At 36.8% G+C, this 22,604-nt stretch overlaps 1 protein-coding gene across 48 annotated transcripts in view; it reads right to left on the bottom strand.

Annotated features, from left to right (window-relative positions):
* Positions 1-280: 280 nt before the first annotated feature.
* CLOCK (clock circadian regulator) overlaps positions 281-22,604 on the bottom strand; it is a 123,258-nt gene continuing 100,934 nt past the window's right edge. For 46 of the 48 annotated variants that reach the window (XM_070505847.1, XM_044766005.2, XM_044766003.2 and 43 more), the window contains 5 exons: positions 18,567-18,719; positions 15,707-15,916; positions 14,789-14,994; positions 10,478-10,733; positions 281-8,035 (listed from right to left, as the gene is read on the bottom strand). In XM_070505847.1, the coding sequence (XP_070361948.1) occupies positions 7,856-8,035; positions 10,478-10,733; positions 14,789-14,994; positions 15,707-15,916; positions 18,567-18,719 (1,005 nt within the window). In that variant the 3' untranslated portion in view covers positions 281-7,855. The remainder of the gene's footprint in view (positions 8,036-10,477; positions 10,734-14,788; positions 14,995-15,706; positions 15,917-18,566; positions 18,720-22,604) is intronic. The other 2 variants (XM_070505861.1, XM_070505860.1) reach the window with 2 other exon arrangements.

Here is a 22,604-nt window from a genome sequence, read left to right as displayed (position 1 = left end):
AAACAGAACAAGCAAGGAATTACGTTTTTCTTTTCCAAGAACAGAAAGGATAATTCCTCGTTAGAAAATAGCTGGTACCATCACAGCCCAGACTTGCCAGTGCAGGCAGCCAGTCCCATTACCAGCTTCATATGTGAATAACAGCATAGCTTTCTGAGGCACCACAATCTTGTAACAGGACATAACTACTCTGAGAGAATTTGGTAGCTTGGACTTAAGCTACAAGGTAAAAATCACTAACGCAGTTGCTGAATAAAAGAAAAGAAAATGTCATTGGTAGTGATTTTAAAATATTTAATAGTCTGTCTTTAAAATCCAAAATAGTGTGATTCTTACAAGTTATGTGCCACATAAAGCAGGTGTTATTTTTTGAGAAATGCAGGTGATACTGAAAAACAGCACTGAGGTATTTTTTATTTTTAAAATTGAATAAGGAAACAAAGTCTGGATCTATTTTTACATTTACAAAAAAAACAATGCTACTGCTTGGCTCTTTTGGTATAATTTTAGGTTCTGAATACAAGAGTCTATCTATGGGAAAGAGCATGTAGTTTTAAAATCTATGCACATCATAACCTGGAAAATGATCATATAGCAAGAGGCCCGAGTGGAGGTAGGCTAATAACACATTTTACCTCTTCTCAGAACATAGCTGAGAAACAATTGTAACACCAAATTAAAATGGCAATATTAAATTGGTAACAAAATGATCCACATTTTATACTATATTTTCAAACACAGCTCCATGAAATTCAGCAGAGAACCTAATATAGCACCGATGAAACCACTCATTATTCCTTCGTGCTTCTGTGCAGTTTAGGATTTAGGCCGAATAGAATACCCAGGAAATGCCAGTCTCATTTTTGTAAATCAATTTAGATTACAATTAAATGTCTGCTTTAGGAAAAATAAGTATTCTTATCACAAGATCCGTTAGCCATTTATAGCTCCACCCTTTTGGAAGAATGATCGGGCTACATCTAATTTTTAATTAAAACCAAGAACCAAGCAGTAAGGACAGCAATGTCAAGAGTAAGTAGCACACTAAGAACCACACAGAACATTAGAAAGAATTTGGTGTATGTTTTCACAGCTACTAATTGATGTTAACAATTAAAAATTTACAAAGATAAAACATTTTTTTTGCACTAACTGGTTTCAATACAGCACTGAATTTAACTCATCTTTGGGCTTCAATCTTTACACAGAGTGAATGTGCAAGTGCCATCCTGAGGCCTTTCCCCATCTTACATCATAGTAAAATAGATTTCAAAATAATTCTAGAATGGTCTGACTTACAGCTGTTCTGGCTGACATATCCAAAAAGAAAAAGGACATTTCCTGGCGATTTCTTTTTTGCTTGATAATGATTGTCTAGTTACATAGTACATCAATGTGAAGGTAACAGAGCTTTTCCTACATTTAAACTCTAGTACTGGCACAATCAGTGCCAGCAGTGAATCCGCACCAGTACAGGCCAACTCAAAAACACACATTATAAAACATTTCAATGTCATTTTTAAAGCGATGTCACAGTTTGCTTCCTCAGAAATTTAAAAGTATACATTTGAAAACATCACATCTTCAATTTAAACCTCCGAGTTAAACATTTCTTATATCATTAAATCCAACTTGTGGTTGACGTGCTTTCATTACCATTCTCTAAAGTATCCCAAAAGCTAGACAGCGTGCCCTGTACCTGGCCTGTGGGACTCAAGGGCAACTCTGGGAGCCCTAAAGTGGAGAATTCTGTTCCAGTGCATACTAATAAAACGTGTCCTCAAATTTCTAGGCTTCAGATACTCAAACACTACTTTACTGGACAGTGCTGTGTATGGAGGTTTGGTTTTGTTTTTAAAGGATCAAGCGACATTGCACAATATAAAGACAGCAAACATTTTTGTAGAAGAGTTTGCAGTGTGTATATGTTGTTTCACCTATGCTTAAGGACTTTAAATGGATTTTAATATGGATATGATAGTGACAGCCATCAGAAGTTGCAAATCATTTTTACTAGCATTCACCCAAATGGGCAAAACAGGCAATGTGTGCCACTGGTTCTGTCATACTGGCCTTTGGCTGTGCTGGGGAAGTAATCATATAAAAAGTGCCCATAAAATAGAAAAGGCAGCAAGTGAAACTAGAAAAAGGTTGGAGCTACAGGAAACAGATGTGAACGGAGTTACCTTTATTTTTTCTTAAATGAGTTGAGAATAGGAAGGAAAGGCAGGGGCATCTGGATTTGGGCCCTCCACTGCTGTCCTGAAGTAAACCAGATTTGGATTGCCCATGAAAAGTTGTCGTGAGGGCTGGAGACTGCACCCAGATACTTACAGTTCTCTAAGAAGATTACGAGGCAAAACAAAACAAATCACAAATTAAATACATGACACTGTGAAGTCACTTTGATGAGAAAACAGAACACAAAGATATTTAAAAATATAAATAAATACATTTAGCTATTTTTATTCAAGAAACCCAGAGAACTGCTTTCAAAGCAATTGCTTCTTTAAAACCACATTCTAAATTCTTCCATAAATACTCACTATTTTGATTGTCACTTAATGCAGCACCTCAGTGTTTGCTGGTGGTGGTGATGGAATTTCACTCAACAGTCTCTTCATAAACGAGGTCCTATTTCACTAAAGAACTTTTCCCTAGGAAAACTCAGGCAGCTTACAAAATATTGTTAAATACTCAAAAACAGAACCTGCAAAGTATTATTTTATTTAAGAAAAACAAGGAATGTAGTGTTAAATTATGACATGGGGAAAAATATGCAAAACAGTCACATGGAAAGAAAGTTTTAATTTTTAAATATCCACGTTTGCTTAATTTCTTGTGAGCTGTTCAATACTGTTTTAAATATCCTGAATTAATGACTATACCAACAAAATTCATCCCCAGTGTTTCCACGAGACATTAAAATAAGACCAAATTATATATATTTTTTCTTCAACCAAAGTAGTCTTTTTCTCAGTCCTTTTTGTGCAAAAATATTACAAGAGCAGTTCAAACGGAAACGCTGAAATGACATGCCAACATTTCAGAGCACATTTAAAACACCCAGAATAATTCTTGAAATTATTGTATACTAAAATATTATTACCAATCACTTTTAGGTTAGTTCTATACATCTATTCACACTGATGCAGTTTTCCTAGACCTCTGAAAATAAACAGGCTCATTGGTCTCTTTTGGTGTTCATACAATAGGCAAGATAGGTTTACAATAGTGTCTAAATGGAACTAGGCATCTACAATCTCTTGACTCCACCACATTCAAAACAAAAGTCAAAGTTCATTTGGCTACCTTGAAATCACTCCCATAAACCTACTACGGTTCACTGGATCTAAACATTTCTCAGAAATGTGTCATTTTAAATTTCACCTAAGTGATGATTTGGGGATCCTTTAGAAATGGTAATGCCTAAGATAATAAACTTTATCAAAATGAATAATTGCAATAAAGTGCTTGTTACATTTCAAAATGATGCTTTTAGACTGTGGTATGTTGTAAAAGTGTGCTATTCCTACGTAAAGGATCCCCAGGCATGAGAGTCGGGTCTTCTCACCTGTCTCAGGAAGCAGCAGCACTATCTTTTGGTAGGCTGACAATAGGCACGTTACCCATGCGGATGAGGCTATACTAGTGCTATGTATGGCAAAAGGGGAGTAAATTAGAAAAGTGGGAGGCATGTGGAGGGTTCCTACTATATATTCATAGTTATATACAAATATATTAAATATGCTATAAAAATAGTCGACTCTTTTCCTTTGCAATTACTTCAGAAGCTCCTTTTAGAAGAATGCTCACCCAACCCAAACAAATTTAAAAATCTTCTCTTCTCTTTCTCCAGTCACTATTAAAATGGCAAGCGCCTTTGTGCTCCTTCTTTTCCACCATTGAAAAATTCCCAACAGTTTACTCCTGGCTAGACTCACTCAGCAATAGTAATATCCAGTGTTCATACCTTCCAACGCTGACTCCTGAGGGACTCAGAACAGGGTCACAGATATTGGAAAGGTTATAGACTTGAATGAGTTTTACACAAATGTTCATCAATGACCTTTCAATCACTAAAGAAATACAGAAAAAGAAAAAAGTAGAAATGAGCAATACTAGAATAAAATGCTATTTGCATTCCACTTAAAAAAAGTTTACCTCAGTGTAGTGGAAACATTTTAAAACACGCTGAGTAATATCCAGTTTAAAATAATTTTTACCTGTCTGTGTACTGCAGGCAAATAGAGTAGTATTTTAAGGGGCCCCTTTCTAAGGCTTCTTGAACAAGGGTTCATCTTCCCTCACGTGCAGTGCCCTTTACAGAGCTGTGCTGCTGCGCTGCCCTTAACCAACCGCGGGCAGACCTCTTTAAGGCAATGGCCCACAACCACAGCCCTAACGGAGAACCCAAGCAACATTGTCACTACTCTGCACTGCGGATTCCACAGCAAACTAGCACAAGTCATTGGCATCCTTTTATTACTAGTACATTCTGAAACCAGATTTAACTGACAAAGCAGAGCACAGGACTCAAATTATCCCCTCAATTTAGGACAGACTTTGGAGACTGAAGTGTAATATTTACCTACATGCTACCCCCATCGTCCATATTTGCTTTTCCACTAATATTTTCCACTCAAAAAACAGGAGTGTCTCGGTTCTGCTTTAATACTATTCCCAGCAGCAACTTTATTAATCCTTGTAGTCCGCATGTAGTTGTTAAAATAACACTGACTCACCCAGTCCCACAGCAGTCCAAATCAAGATAACTAACTGCTAACATTTTTCCTTATCTTCAACAGTTTCTTATCTAAGAAGTGCCACCCAGAATAAATGTTTTTAAGAAAAACTGAGTATCTGTGAGAATAAAGCAGAGGGAAGATATGATTTTTAAGTAGCTGAAAGGTGTTCTTATTTGGTATTTTTTCATGACTTAGATTTGGGATTTTAATTAACAGCTTTGGCTACAGAAATGAAGAACAGGCACCTGCTGAATCTTCACCAGACGCCCAAGTCCCCATTCATGGGGGAGGGGCAGGGACAGCTTTGCAGTCCTGGTTCAAGGGAAGCAGGAGGAAAACAAAGTTAAAGAAGGAGCTAAGAGGCAGTTGGTGCTGACGAGCTCTGCCGCCACAATGCTTGATATTGATAGCAAAGGAAAAGCAGCCAGCTGCTCCTTTAAAATTTTCGCAATCAGTTCTAAGCGGGAAAAACAATGAGCTGTGAGGGACAACAGGAGTTATAAAGCAAAATTTTGTCTAATTTTCTTTCCCAAATATTTGTGAGGATGGAAAATACTTGAAGAAACTGGTAGAGCAGTATGTGAATAAACATAGAGTACAGATTTGCCCTGTGGCTTGTCTTATGCTTTGCCTTTGTTAACCACTTTAAGTACACAGTACTCACGGGGTTCACCATTTGTAAGTATGGTACTTAGAGGATAAACCTTAATATAACAGTTCTTCCTATTGTTTGTTAGCTAAATCCCATCACTAGATATCACCAACACATAAATGAGGCACAACTCAGATATATATGGAATGGCATGGGAAGGTTAAGAAAGGCAATTTGAAAGGGGAGAAAATTAACACTGTTGCCATATTCTACATCAATTTTATCTTTGTGTATGTGTATGTATGCTCAAGTACACACATTCTGACAACTAATCTTGACATTCATGAGAAAGTCAGAAATCTCTTCTGGATGATCATTTAGCTAGAGGAGGAGCTCCTTGATATGTTAATTATTGATTGGTATCTAGTGACACTTCTTTTGTAGAAGGGTAGGTACCAACTTTCTTTGGTTGTTTTCTCTTTCAACATTAATGTTCTAATTTAAGTGTGGCTAGGTGTAGTTTTCTACAGAAAGACAAAGGATATCCTTTAACGATGATAGCAAAGCTGAGGACAGAAAAGTCTTAAGAACTGACTTAGAGTTCTTTGACTCCTTCATCTAGCAATTCTGTATTAGGGTATTTTCACTGCTCAAAACCTTTTCTGTTTAACAACCTCAATTCTGTTACACATTTTCTTTTAAGGTCAATTCTGATTTATTACAGCTTGTTGTCTTCCCTTTCCTCAGTAATAATTTTTGATATTCTAATCAGATATTTTCCATTAATCTTCCTTTGCTCTATAGTTTCAAATTTAATTATTAGTACCATAAAAATCTATAAAATGCTTTTTTTATGTATGCAATTTCTGTTGGAATTTATTACCTTTAGAATGATATTGCCAAATGAAATCTTAGTTCATGTTTAAAAAGCATGTGAGTTACAATATTCTAGCGTTGTAGTGAAGGTAAAGCCAATTCCTACTCCTCCTTTTTTCTCTGTAGGAATATCAAGATCATATTGAGCAAATATTAACTGGTAATTCTTAAATGACTACTTAGCTTTAAAGGAAGATGCTGATTTAGGAGAACAATTTTGTAACCACATTAGTAACTCTGATAGTGTTAGGATGTCACCTTTTGTTTCTAAATTATTTGTACCTCCAGTCCAAAAGACTCACAGCAGCCTTCATAGGAACTTAGGAGAATAATAATGGCACTGATACCCACATGCTAATTAAAAATGTACTAAGGTTTCAAAACTGCTACTGAAACCAGAAAATGAATTCAAGATGGTGAGTTATCACCTGAATCAAAATCAAGGCACTATGGGTTTTTTTTTTTCCCCTCAAATAACCCTGAATCATTTCTGACTAAAAGAAGCATTGAAATTGTGAAGGATAATAAAAAGATTCCAACAAATCCTAAAAGTTAAAATTCCCACCAGTGAGAATGTTAAAAAGTGCCTAAAATGTTTTGTGTGCAAATTTTACTCCTGTAACTGAAACATTCTTGAAATTACTTTCAGGCTTGTTGAAAACCATTTACGCAACTATTTCCAACTACAAACTATATCAAAATATGTGATCAAAACTCCCAACCATCTAAAATAAAGCAGTGCAAATCCTATTTTCAAACATAATTGAAAAATAATGAAATGAGGGATATATTTCTGAGTAAATCCTGTTGTTTCAATAATTTAACCTGAAAAAAAAAAAATCCATTCCCAGCAGCACATCATACCTCACTGAACCAACTGTGACATCACAGCCAAAGTATGAACAAAAAGACTTGTGCCCCGGAAAAGTGAACACTATCATTTGTAAACAAAAGGGGAAACGGAGGATGCATTAGTTTGCACACGGCATCAAGATCTAAGGAAATGTACTCATACCTATGAGGAGTAGATAATGCTTTCATGCAGCATACAAAATGTTTTGCTTTCTCTCCTTTTATCCAGACATATACATAATATTTTTACAGCATCTGTACATAGAGAATTAAAACCCATATAACATTCTGAAATTCATTACTGTTCCATCATCTGAAAAGGGAGAGGGGGTGGGGAAGGGGGCCTACTGAGTCTACTGGACTGTCTTCATGGCATCATTGTAAGCAAACCCCTGACATGGCAGTGGTGTGTCCTCTGTAACACTTGAAAACAGGCACAGAACCACTAAAAGTTACTAACATCATTGTTAGTGCCTTTCTGATTCACTGGAGGTCACGTTTCATAGCTGAGCTTCTAAACATTTGGCAATATACTCTTTTTCCATCAAAAAATTTCTGGGCAAGTAAAACACTGTCAGAATTGGCTATGGCCCTATGATCATCTCCTGCTGGCTGGTATTTAATGGACATCTGTAGCACTAGGCAGCATTAACTAATTCCAGGAACTTGAACACTCAATACTGCATCTCATGGACTGCTGCAACTTTTCCTCCTGTCCTCAGATCATCTGAGCAACTCTTTATGGGCCAACCCTTCCTCCCTTGAGGTCAGAGAGGAGGCATGTGTGCTACTGTGGTTGAACCTTGGAAGGATCAGTCAGACTGTCAGTCCTGTGCCGACTCAGTTGCTGCTGTTGCTGAGACTGGTGCTGCTGGTGATGTGATTGAGGGAAAGTGCTCTGTTGTAGTGGAAATGCAGCAGAGAGGATAAGCTGAGTTGAAGGATTCCCATGGAGCAACCTAGAAGTCTAAAAAACAAATGGATTATGCAACATTGCTTTACTCCTATCACACTGTCTACGTTAAGATTTACTCAAGTTTTCCGCTGTCCATTGGGACAAAATCCTTCTACGTAATTCTTGCTTTCTCATTTAAAAATAGTATTTTAGAAAATGCTTATGAGGTTTGTTTGGTTGGTTAGAGCAGCAGTTTAGTGGCCAAGAACATGGGCCCTGAAGTGACACTGTCTGGGTTCAAATTCTGGCTGCCCTGTTTACCAGACATGTGACTTGGTCAAGCTATTTACCTCTGTGGGCCTCAGTGTCTTCATTTATAAAATAAGGACAATCACAGTGCCTCCCATATTGGGTTTTTATGAAGATTAAGTATTAACAGTGTTATTATTTAAAAGTACCATGAAAATGAAGGCAAGGTTAGAGATCTAAGTCCTGTATTTAGCAGTGTGGTATAACAAAAAAACAAACTCAAACAATAAATAAGCACAGGATCTGAAGTCAGAAGCCCTAGATTTGAGTTTTGCTCTGCCATTATTAGCTGTGTGAACTTGGGCAAGTCTCAACACTTACAAGCCTCAGTTTCTTTCACCTAATTTCTACTTCTGGAGACACAAAGGAAACTAGCCAAAACGAAATGAATTTTTAAACTGAAAGTCCTTCCTTACTACTAACTATACAACTTGATGCAGGGTTCCTAATTTTAAAACGGAACTGTAATGGGTGATTTTTGCAAATGTATATGAAGGACACCTGCACACAAAGGACAGATCCTTGAACTTGAAAGACTATTAAGCTTTGCCCAGAACCTGGAGAATTTTCTCTCTCTTTATTAGGAAGAGCTTTTGTAAGATAAAGAACTCAGGATATTTATGAGCCTTACAGGTTACAAGAGAGGTACATTTGGAACTAGGTGTCATATAATCAGAAAAGCCAAATTGTGTATTTACTATCTACATATGAGTATATTTCTGAAGGGTATTCCAATCTTATTCTTTAGGGGTCTTATGTCTTTGGAATAGCTTCTTTTGAAGTAGGGGAGAAGAGAATGTTCATTGTTTTAAGGGTTCACATTCCCTGAGAGACTTCGAAGACTGAGACCTTAAGGCAAGTCCTTTCCTTTTTTAAGCTCTTGCTTACTTCTCATTGAATATATTTCCCCCAGGTAATAGTTTACAACTTGATATAAATTCCTGTTACTAATTCATTTATAACAATAGCTAACCCAGTCATTAATGGCTACAGTTAGGCTTAAGGTCTAAGGGACTGTATGATTCTCAGAGGTTATTTAGGCAACTAACCTGTTCTAGTTTTCCACAACACCAAGTTAAGAATTATATTTGCACCAGAACACCAATGGTGATAACACTGTATTTATGTCCGAGTATGCAGTACAATACTGAATCTTCTAGTCATACCATGTGTTGTATAACTCTAAAATTGATGATATGTGTGTGGCCTACATGGAATGGTCTTCAGCACAAATCTAGGCTAGCCTACTCTCAAAATTGCTCCTCCTAGGCCAGAAGGAAAAAAGCTGGATTTCCAGATGTCATAATCTACTTTGCACCCAGAGTGAGGGTACTGAAATTCAGGAATTTGTCCTGCTGAGGACCTGTACCTATGTGCCTTTCTTCTATATCCTTTAGATGAGCAGATCATGTCTGATATACTCACTCACCTGATATCTGTGCCTGCTTTGTGGTTAATCCGAGTGTCTATTACACTTAGCAAGACAGTGGTCATAAATGACAGTTAGTTATGTGCCTTATACTATGTTCAGTAATTTACATGCATCTTTTACCCATGAGATATGAACTATTAGAGCCTCCATATTATAGATGGGGAAACTGAGTTTTGGCAAGTTAAGTAACCTGCCAAAGGTCACACAGTATGTGGTGCAGCAGACTCAATCTCAGGGCTGCCTGACTTTAGAACTTAAGTTCTTAACTACGACATATACTGCCTCCAGAGTATTTCTCCTCTATTAATTTATAACCAAAAAATTATTTAAAAATTCAACCCAACAAAATAATTTCAGATAATGCCTATAATTTTTAAAAAAATCCCTTTTGCTATCCTTCCCAGTAGAGAGTAGAGTTTGAAAGACCACTAGATAAAGGAAGAGAAGAAAGTTGCCTTTGCTTGAATTTCAGAAACTCTAGCTGGAGAGAGCTCTACACAAAGTGCCTTGATGTGGGCAGGAAGTAGCCACTTATTCTATCCAGCAGTTCAGATAACTGGATATGTCCAGGGCAAGGCTAAAAGCCTTCCAAAGACTGAACAAGGGAAGACAAAATAGCTAACCAGGACAAGCCTTCTGTCTTCACAGAAATTTAACTTGTACAGTAAGCTTTTATGGATTTTTTAGATCATTTACAAGACTGTTCATTTAATGCCTAATTTCATTATATAAAAGTAAATAGGTTCGGGACAGCTTCCCCATGGGAGAATTACCTGTAAAAACTGCTGTGGTGGTTGGGTCAGCTGAGCCTGAGACGGTTGCTGAACTGAAGCAAGCTGCTGTTCCTGGCCACTCTGCTGCTGCTGCTGCTGCTGTGTGACTGACAATGTCTGTGACTGCTGTTGTGTAGCAAAGGTAGGGTAGGCGGTCACCACCTGACCCATAAGCATAGCACTAGGTACCATGACCGCCCCACAAGCCACAGGAGCAGTTACTAATTTGGTCACAAGTTGCTGACCTTGAGAAAATCTGTTAAGAAGAAAGAGAGAAGAAGGAGAGTCAGAAGTACAAGGTATACGTTATAAAAGGCAGTGGGCTGAATACTTCTCTCTAAGATAATATCTGATGATACTGCCAATTTAGTTTTTAAAAAGCTGTATGTTCCAATTTTGTTTTATACTTCTAAAAATTCCCTTTGGGATACCAGTAAAACAAAAATGTATATAGCAAAATGAGGGGCCGGCCCGGTGGCCCAGCGTTTAAGTTCGCACGTTCCACTTCTCAGCAGCCCAGGGTTCGCTGGTTCGGACCCTAGGTGCGGACATGGCACCGCTTGGCACGCCATGCTGTGGTAGGCGTCCCACATATAAAGTAGAGGAAGATGGGCACGATGTTAGCTCAGGGCCAGGCTTCCTCAGCAAAAAGAGGAGAATTGGCAGTAGTTAGCTCAGGGCTAATCTTCCTCAAAAAAAAAAAAAAGTATATAGCAAAATGAAATGATCACAAACAAAAATACAAACTTTTTTTGGATATCCAGATGCAAAGAATGAAGTTGGACCCTTACTTTACACCATATAGAAAAATTAACTAAAATTGGATTAAAGACCTAAATGTAAGAGGTAAAACTATAAACCTCTTAGAGAAAAACATAGGGAAAAGTTTCATGACATTGGATTGGGCAATGATTTTTTTGGATATGACACTAAAAGCACAGACAACAAAAGAGAAAACAGATGAACTGGACATCAAAATTAAAAACTTCTATGCATCAAAGGACACTATCAACACAGTCGAAGGGCAACCCAAAGAACGGGAGAAAGTATTTGCAAATCATCTATCTGCTAAGAGGTTAATAACTAGAACATATAAGGCAATCCGACAGTTCAACAACAAACAATCTGATTAAAAGATGGGCAAGGGTCTTGCATAGACATTTCTCCAAAGATGATATGCAAATGGCCAATAAACACATGAAAAGATGCTCAACATCACTAATCATTAGGGAAATGCAAATCAAAAACACGAGATACCACTTCACAACTAACAGGATGGCTATTACCAAAAAAACAGATAATAACCAGTGTTGGTGAGGATATGGAGAAACTGGAACCCTTGTGCACTGCTAGTGGGAATGTAAAATAGTGCAGCTACTATGGAAAACAGTATGACTATTCCTCAAAAAGTTAAATAGAGAATTACTATATGATCCAGCAATTCCATTTCTGGGTATATACTCAAAAGAATTGAAAGCAAGGACTCAAACAGATATTTGTACCCTGATGTTCATAGCAGCATTATTTACAATAGCCAAAAGACAGATGCAACCCAAGTGTCCGTTGACATGAATGGATAAACGACATGTGGCATATACATACAATGGAAGATTGTTCAGCCTTAAAAAGGAATGAGATTCTGACACATGCTACCACGTGGATGAACCTTGAGGACATTATGCCAAGTGAAAATAAACCAGACACAGAAAACATATTGTATGATTCCATGTATATGAGGTACCTAGAGTAAGCAAACTCACAGACTTATGTGCTTAGAAAGTAGAATGGTGGTTTCCAGGAGCTAGTGGGGAGGAGGAATGAGGAGTTACTGTTCAATGGGCACAGAGTTTCAGTTTGGGAAGGAGAAGAAAGTTCTGCAGACTGATGGTAGTGATGGTCACAACGTTGTGAATGTACTCAATGCCAATGAACTATACATGTAAAAATGGTTAACATGGTAAATTTTATGTGTATATTTCCACAATATAAAAAATTTTAAACCTGTTAAAAAATATCAACCTTTTTCTTTTTATAAAATTACTAGGTTCTTGGGAGTCAGATATATGTGGCACATGGTTCATTTTGCTAATCATCACCAAAGTTAAAGCTATCCTATGGGAATCTAAAACTCTCTAGGTTTAAATGAGATATTTATACTGCAAATTGTATCTTATAAACATAATTCAAAACTAACTGAATTCTAACAATGAATAAAGGTACCCTCAATTTATAAAGTCATTAATGCAGCATAGTACCCACTGTGTTTAGGATTCACTAATATTCCCTCCCTCCTCACCTTCCTTCTTCTATTTCCTGTAATAAAAGAACAACAACAAAAAATGATGCCTCATCAGGGAACAATATTATTTCTATTTGCCTTTTCTGTGAGATGAAGTTAGTTTCTAACACTGGCTAGTGCAGCGAGGAAATTGAGAGAGGACCTACTGCAGATGCAGCATGACATAACTGCAACTACAAACTGTTCAGAGTGCACAACAGCATTAAACTTAGTACAGACACACACTTTATCATTTATGTTCCAGGAGGCAAAATAAATCTATTTTAAATCCATGCCAAATCTTGAAAATAAAATGCTGTATTTTATCTACTTTAGGACCAAATGCATTATTTAATATGAAAAACATATATAAAAGAATAAAAAAATCAACATATAAAGAAAGCTCAAAGCAGCAAGTAACATTTACAAAGTGGCTTAGTCACAGAAGTGCTAAGTGCTAACTTCTCTGTAATCTTAATTAGTATCTGAATTGTCCAACGGCTTACTGATAAAATGTGATGTGAATACTTCATCTGTCTCTGGCACCAAAAGACATTTTTCAGTCTACTTTTGCTTAATTCCCATTTTTGTGGATTTGCCTATACCGCTCCCTATGCCTAGAATTTCTCCATAGACTCCCTACCACAGGCACACCCAAAGCCAAGTCCTTTAAGACTCAGGGCAAGTATCCTCTGTGAAGCTTTCTCTGACCACATTCCTCTCTTTACCTGCTTGCCTCAACTCATAAACTGCTCACTTCCTCCTTTCTAAAGACCTAAGTATTTATCACACCACATAATACTGGTTTGTTTACCTTTCTATGGCTTTTACTAGTCTGATCTTTCCTTTGAGACAAGGAATGTGCCATACTCATCTAAATATGCACTCAAATGCTTGCTGATATAAATAGATGTCTACAAACAGTTTGGGGGACTACAAACAGTCTCCCAAAATGCACGTCAGCATTCCAGATTACTAGATTTTTCCTCAGGCTTTGAAACTAGTCCTCTACATTTCTACAGAGCACATTCATAATACTTCCTTTCAGAATGCTAGAGCTAAAGGTTGGACTTTTTACCTTGAAGGAACTGAGTTCCAAAGAGAAGCAATGAGTTCTCCCTGCTCTCATTGCCTCTATGATCCTGCAGCTTCTTTACTCTCTGGAAATTATTAACAGGATTTTAATAAAATCTATTACATACTCTAATTCAACAGCAAAATTGTATTATAAAAGCAGCAGCCTACTTGTAGTGCAGTAAAATAAGTAAAAAATAAAATGGATTTAAGATACAAGTTTTAAGACTATGGAGATCCTATATATGAAAATGGCATTTCTTCAAAAAATTTGCTTCTAAGTCAGCTATTTGGACTTCCCACTAAAATAAGTCGTAGAAGGGTGTTTTTTCTAGAATGGCCCATAAAGTTCAGTGTAGTTATGTTTAAGCACTTGAGCTTTGAAATCAGACACCCAGGCTTGAATTCAGAAGCCCTTCACTCCCTTAACTAGCTATAGGCCCTTGACCAAACTACTAAAAACTCACTTTTACCTGGGAAATAAAAGACCCTAATGCTCATTTTTTAAAAAATAAGAATTAAATGAGATAATACATTTTGAGCACTTAGTAAATACTTAAGCTCCAGAAAGGTAAGCTACTTCTATTCCACAACATATACAAACTATGGTAGTACACACCCTAACCATCGTTACTAGACAAAAACTCACCAGCATCTGTACTGAAACAATGAAAGTTTCACAGTCTTACAAAGCCTGTCATGAAACTCGTATAACAGCGTGTTATAGAATTTGGATTCAACAATATTTGGTAGCACATTTTTGGACAGGAAACAAAATTTGCTGTCATTCTTTTATTATAAAGTCCTTAAACAATGGATACATCCTGTGTTTTACTTCAAATTCAAGAATGCTTGCTGGAGTGAGCAACCAACTAAAATCATGTTTTTAAAAGTCAAATTATTGTTTTTTAATCAATCACTTTAAAATTTTGGAATGACTAATGAAATATGACACCTACCTTATCTGTCTGTCCTGAGTGAATGTAGTTACTGCTGCACTCTGGGTACTGTTTGGTGGCACACTAGATGGAATCTGGACCATGCTTCCAGCTGCCGGCTGAGAAATCACCATAGTGTTATACAGTGGGGCTGTAAGAGTGCTCTGTGTCTGACTGGGAAGAGATGTTTGTTGATTGTGCCCACTCAGTACATTCTGTTGACTCTGCTAGAAAAGAGAAGATTTTACAGACAGATTAACTGAAAAAATTTCTTTTGGAAGTATGCTTCTACTAGTCATCATTCTAACAATAGTTGACATGACAGAAAAGTAAGTGGCAGGACATATTACTCTGGGAGGAATCGAGCCATAAAGGAATGACTTACAGTAACTAAGAATGAAGTAGTCTTCAATATCTTTCTGGAAGGTAAGCTATGACTTTAAAAAGGAGCATGATCTTAACAGGGGTGATATAAAACAAACAGAATTTCTGTTAAATGCCCATGGTGAGTGACTGACATTAGACATTTTTATATATTTCATTTGAAGCCTTGGGATTTACAGTCACAGATGTACACCAATTACCAAGACTTCCTGGAATATTGATTCATCACTGCCCTAACAATATATTCTTCATGTATAGTAGTAACATGTTTCCTGGTCAGCCTCTTTTGCAAGTCAAGCCTCATACAGAAGTAGTCTATAAGTTCCTTTTAAACAAATTTCAAAATTTTTTAAATGTCAAAATATTGAAAGCATATAACATTCAATAATTTAACAATTTTGCATAAAATAGTTTAATGATCACTCTCAATATTACACTAATTATTACTATTACAAGTTTTAAATATGGCATTGCTCAAGATAGAGCTTTGTTTCAGCAATAGCATCTATTTCAATCACAGAACACTCTATAGGCCATTTTGTTCGATAACATTACCTGACTTGATGTACTTTGTAAAGTCTGCTGTTGTATCACATGCTGAGTTGTGCCAATGTGTCCAGTATTCATTCCACTTTGAATTTGGTTAGTTTGAACAACCTGGCCTTGCATACTTATAGGCGCGAGTTGCTGGATGTTAGATGAATTTCCAGAAGAAAGTTGAACAGAACCAAAATTCAATCCAGGGGTTGACTGTTGTAAAAACATCTTTAAAAATAAAGATTACATTAAAATGAGCTTTGCAGATAAAAAACAAAGAGGAATAAGTGCATCAAAAAAGAAAAAAAGAAAGCAAAAACAAGCAACGAATTAAGCTTAAAAAGCAAGTAACAAATTTCTATACTCTAATAACAAACTAAAGAAAGAGAACTCAAAAATACAATTCCATTTACAATCAGAACAAAAAGAATAAAATATCTAGGAACAAATTTAACTAAGGAGGTGAAAGACCTATACAATGAAAACTATAAGACATTATTGAAAGAAATTGATGAGGACATAAAGAAAGATATTCCATGCACATGGATTGGAAGAATAAATACAGTTAAAATGTCCATACTACCTAAAGCAATCTACCGATTTAATGCAATCCCAATCAGAATCCCAATGACATTCTTCACGGAAATAGAATAGGAATCCTAAAATTCAGTTGGGACAACAAAAGACCCCAGATAGCTAAAGCAATCCTGAGAAAAGAGAACAAAGCTGGAGGGATCACAATCTCTGACTTCAAAATGTACTACAAAGCTATAGTCATAAAATCAGCATGGTACTGGTACAAACATAGGCACACAGATCAATGGAACAGAACTGAAAGCCCAGAAATAAACACACACATCTACGGACAGCTAATCTTTGACAAAGGAGGTAAGAACATACAATGGAGAAAGGAAAGTCTCTTCAATAAATGGTGTTGGGGAAACTGGACAGCCACATGCAAAAGTATGAAAGCAGACCATTTATCTTTCACTATACACAAAAATTAATGCAAAGTGGATCAAAGACTTCAAAGTAAGATCTGAAACCATAAAACTCCTATAAGAAAATATAGGCAGTATACTCTCTGACACCAGTCTTAGAAGGATCTTTTTGACTACATGTCTTCTCAGACAAGGGAAACAAAAGAAAAAACAAACAAGTGGGACTTCATCAGACTAAAGAGCTTCTGCAAGGCAAAGGAAACCAGGAACAAAACAAAAAGACAACCCACCAACTGGGAGAAAATATTTGCAAATCATATATCTGATAAGGGGTTAATCTCCAAAATAAAGAAAGAACTCACACAACTCACCAAAAAACCCCACAAACAACCTGATCAAAAAATGGGCAGAGGACATGAACAGACATTTTTCCAAAGATATGCAGATGGCCAAGAGACACATGAAAAGATATTCAGCATCACTAATCATCAGGGAAATACAAATCAAAACTACACTAAGATATCACCTTACGCCTGTTAGAATGGCTATAATCACCAACACAAAAAATAAAAAATGTTGGAGATGATATGGAGAAAAGGGAACCCTCATACACTGCTGGTGGGAATGCAAACTTGTGTAGACACTATGGAAAACAATATGGAGATTTCTCAAAAAATTAAAAATAGAAATACTATACGACCCAGCTATCCCACTACTGGGTATTTATGCAAAGAACATGAAATCAACAATTCAAAGAGACTTATGCACCCCTATGTTCTTTGCAGCATTATTCACAATAGTCAAGAAGTGGAAGCAACCTAAGTGCCCACTGACCGATGACTGGATAAAGATGTGGTGTGTGTGTATATATACACAATGGAATACTATTCAGCCATAAAAAAGACAAAACTGTCCCATTTGCAACAACATGGATGGACCTTGAGGGTATTATGTTAAGCAAAAAAGACAGACAGAGAAAGACAAACACCATACGATTTTACTCATATGTGGAAGATAAACTAACACACAAAGAGAATAGTTCAGTGGTTACCAGAGGGGAAGGGGGGAAGTGGGTCACCCAGCATAAGGGGTGAAGGGGCACACTTATATGTTGACTGACAATAATGTACAACTGAAATTTCACAATGTTATAAACTATTATGACCTCAATAAAATAAAAAGAAAAAAAGCAAGTAACAAGAAGACGACATCACTTTGAATGAACAATGAGCAATAATTACTGGATAAAACATGATACTTCACATTTCTTCTTTCAGTCATCCTAACCCTATAACGTTTCCATGTCAGAAAAAGTGTTATAAATTTTAAAACCTCTGCTTGTTTGAACATTTTATGTGTGGAGGATTATTTGTTACATCAGCTAGCATTACCCTAAGTCAGTGCTACTCACAGGTCTGCGAACTGGCAGCTCTGCACCACTTATCATCTATAATTTGCAGCATTAGATAGTAGTTTTCACTTAAAGTTTCCCTTTACCAAAGTCTTAATCTCCTCTGACAGACATAACTTTAGAGTGGCCTGTTGGTTGACCAAATAAGACTAATATGAATCACACCTACTGGTATTTTATTAAAATAATGACTGATGATTGATTTATAAATTCTGTACCTACATGTACCTAAAAGTCTTTGTAAAATATCATTTTTAGATTATGAATTTAAGCTCACTAAAAATTGGACTACTAAATGATGACTCTAATCTGGAGAAACAAGCTGTTGATGAAAATGCTCTCAGGAATGAATTATCTTTAGAGACTGTAAATGCAACCATATTGAGTAGGTAACCAATGAGTATTTATTGAACTAAACTGATGAAACATCTCTCCTGCATCTCACTTTTAAGAAAAGTCAATCGTCCTAAGAAACCAAAATGTGAATACTATGGTTTGTTTGTGTTCAAATATGATAATAACTTACCTGCAGACCTTGACCATGGACCATTTGAAGTTGTTCTTGAATTTTTCTTAGTTCTTCTTGTTGCCGATGAATATTTGCCTCTATCATCCGTGTCCGTTGCTCCAGTTGGTCTTTCAGATGCTGCATGGCTCCCAATTGAGCTGAAAACTGAAACTGAAGTACCATGTGTAGAAAAAGTGTAACACAGTTATTTATTTATTTATTTGTGAGGAAGACTGTCAGTGAACTAACATCAGTACCAATCTTCCTCTATTGTGTATGTTGGACGCCACCTCAGCATGCCTTGACGAGTGGTGCTAGGTCTGCACCTCAGATCCAAATTGTGAACTCTGGACCACTGAAGCAGTGTGCAAACTTAACCAATACACCACTGGGCTGGACCCAGCGTAACATATTTTACAATCACTTATTCTTCATAACTGTATAATGTGAAAAGTAAGCAGACATATAGTATATCATGAGCTAAGAATTTTATGTCAGTTAGTGTATTACCTCTCAGCTCCTAATTCACCCATCTTTGCTCAGCTTTGTGATACTGGAGCTGGACCCTATAAATATTTCTCCTTTGTCAGCAGTCACAAACTCAGTCACGTCTGTAGATGACGCTGGAGGGATACTGCAAAGGGAGGTGCTTATCTTTCTGGTTCTGGTTCTTTTCCTTGTTTCTCTTAGGTCAGTGGATAGCTTCCTAGTGAGTCACCTCAGCACCCCAGCAGGTGGCTTTGCAGCAAGTCTCACTGGCATCGTAGTGGGCAGCTCTCCAGCAAATTTCACTGGTACCTCAACAGGTGGCTTCCTGCTCTCCAGCCTTAGTCTGTGGCACCTCAATGAACTTCTCTACCATCCTGTGGCTACAGCCAAACTTACCACTTGAATTTCAGCCTGGCCTGGAGGAGGAGGCATTTAGGACGGTCAGGGGGTCTTCCAAGTTGTTCCTTCCTTGGGTCTTCTTCCTGTCACTTACGGTTATTGGCTGCTCTCTAAATCTGTTATCCCTGTATTCGTTAGAATTCTCTTAACTACTTTTAGTAGTTAATCCCTGTTATCAGTTAATAACTTTTTATACTATCCCTCTTCAAATTTCTAGTATGGCTTCTGACTGGATCTTGACTAATTACAAGTACACACTGGCATTAGAAGACCTGAGCTCATGTTGTGGCTCTACCACTTGCTACAACAAGTTACTTAACTTCATTTCTACCCTTTGACAAATGAAAAAGTAGCCTGCACCTAGAATTGTTCATATCAAATTCTGTCATCCCTAGAATGTCCTCTTTGTGCACATCTTCAGAATGTTACAAAAGTCTGAATGATAACCAACCATGATATTGTTACTCGTATTTTCAACTGAAACTGTTCTCAGACAAGTACAAAATATAACCTTTAAGAGACTAAGCAATTATGAATGAATGAATGAATGCATACAGGAATGGAAACATAGTTTTTGTACTTCCAGGGTTTTCAATCTTACTTATTTCTCTATGTTTTACCTGAGTCACAAGCAGATTCTATTTACTACTGCTTGAAATTTAGTCACATTTGGTAACTCACCACTCCAGTGTATACAGGCTCATTTAATTATTTCCATGAATATTCAGCAAAGATAGTATAAGAGCAGAAAGAATTTCACTTTATTGGAAATCTGTCTTAATTTTAAAATAGTCTCCTACAGTGAACTGCATCTAAATGTGACAAATGCCCCCCAAAACTTTTACTCTAGCTTGAGAAGTTTATATGGAAGATACTGATTACTACTTTTCAAAACGTACAACTCTGACTTCTGAAGTTGACAATAACCAGATCATATCATACATGAGATTACACTAAGTGTGATAAAATATTACAAATTTAGTATCTCAACTCCTTCATGCCTTTGTCTTTTTTTTCTTATTGAGTTCATAATAGTTTACATCACTGTGACATTTCAGTTGTACACTATTTCTTATCCAGCACTATTATCAGTGCTCCCCTTCACCCACTGTACCCACCCCCCAGTCCCCTTCCCCTGGTAACCATTGAACTGTTCTCTTTGTCCATGTGTTTGTTTCTCTTCCACATATGAGTGGAGTCATACATTTGTCTTTCTCAGTCTGGTTTATTTCGCTTAACATAATACTCTCCAGGTCCACCCATGTTGTTGCAAATGGGACGATTTTGTCTTTTTTTATGGCTGAGTAGTATTCATATATACCACATCTTTGTTATCCAATCATCAGTTGATGGGCACTTGGATTGCTTCCATGTCTTGGCTATTGTGAATAGTGCTGCAACAAACATAGGGGCACAAAGGTCACTTTGGGTTGTTGATTTCAAGTTGTTTGGATAAATACCCAGTAGTGGGATAGGTCATATGGTAGTTCTATTTTCACTTTTTTGAGGAATCTCCATACTGTTTTCCATGGTGTCTGTACCAGTTTGCATTCCCACCAGCAGAGTATGAGGGCTCCCTTTTCTCCACACCCTCTCCAACATTTGTTACTTTTAGTCTTGGTGATTATCGCCATTTTAACAGGTGTAAGGTGATATCTTAGTGTAGCTTTGATTTGCATTTCCCTGATGATTAGTGATGTTGAACATCTTTTCATATGCTTATTGGCCATCTATATATCTTCTTTGGAAAAATGTCTGTTCATATCCTCTGCCCATTTTTTGATCGGGTTGTTTGTTTTTTTGTTGTTGAGTTGTGTGAGTTCTTTATGTATTTTGGAGGTTAACCCCTTATCAGATATATGGTTTGCAAATATTTTCTCCCAGTTGGTGGGTTCTTTTTGTTTTGTTCCTGGTTTCCTTTGCTTTGCAGAAGCTCTTTAGTCTGATGAAGTCCCACTTGTTTATTTTTTCTTTTGTTTCCCTTGCCTGAGAAGACATGGTATTCCAAAAGATCCTTTTACGTTCGATGTCAAAGAGCATACGACCTCTATTATCCTCCAGGAATTTTATGGTTTCAGGTCTTATCTTCAAGCCTTTGATCCATTTTGAGTTTACTTTTGTGTATGGCGTGAGATAATGGTCTACTTTCAATCTTTTGCAAGTGGTTGTCCAGATTTCCCAACACCATTTATTGAAGAGACTATCTTTTCCTCATTGTATGTTCTTGGCAGCTTTGTCAAAGATTAGGTGTCTGTAGATATGTGGTTTTATTTCTGGGCTTTCACGTTCTGCTCCATTGATCTGTGTGTCTGTTTTTGTGCCAGTACCATGCTGTTTTGACTGCTATGGCTTTGTAGGACATTTTGAAGTCAGAGATTGTGATGCCTCCAGTTTTGTTCTTTTTTCTCAGGATTGCTTTAGCTATTTGGGGTCTTTTGTTGCCCCTTACGAATTTTAGGATTCTCTGTTCTATTTCCGTGAAGAATGTTATTGGAATTCTGATTGGGATTGCATTGAATCTGTAGATTGCTTTAGGTAGTATGGACTTTTCAACATGTTTATTCTTCCAATCCATGTGCATGGAATATCTTTCCATTTCTTTATGTCGTCATCTATTTTCTTCAATAATGTCTTATAGTTTTCATTGTATAAGTCCTTTACATCCTTGGTTAAATTTATTCCTAAATATTTTACTCTTTTTGTTGCAACTGTAAATGGGATTGTATTCTTGAGTTCTCTTTCTGTAAGTTCTGCTCTGGCCCAAACCTCCAGTACTCTGTTGCATAAGAGTGGTGACAGTGAGCACACTTGTGTTGTTCCTGTTATGAGGGATGGATTTAGTTTTTCCCCGTTGAGTATGATGTTGGCTGTGGGTTTGTCACATTTGCCCTTTATTATGTTGAGGTAATTTCCTTCTAGTCCCATTTTGTTAAAGAGTTTTTATCATAAATGGATGTTGGCTCTTGTCAAATCCTTGCTCTGTATCTACTGAGATGATCATGTGGTTTTTATTCCTCATTTTGTTAATGTCGTATATCACACTGATTGATTTGCAAATGTTGAACCATCCCTGTGTCCCTGGTATAAATCCCACTTAATCATGATGTATGATCTTTTTGATGTATTGCTGTATTCAGGTTGCCAATATTTTGTTGAGGACTTCTGCAT

This window comes from Equus asinus, chromosome 3 (genome assembly GCF_041296235.1).
Source record: "Equus asinus isolate D_3611 breed Donkey chromosome 3, EquAss-T2T_v2, whole genome shotgun sequence".
NCBI classification, from domain to species: Eukaryota; Metazoa; Chordata; class Mammalia; order Perissodactyla; family Equidae; genus Equus; species Equus asinus.
The sequence above is the reverse complement of the archived record's forward strand: the minus strand, read 5'-3'. Positions and strand labels throughout refer to the sequence as shown.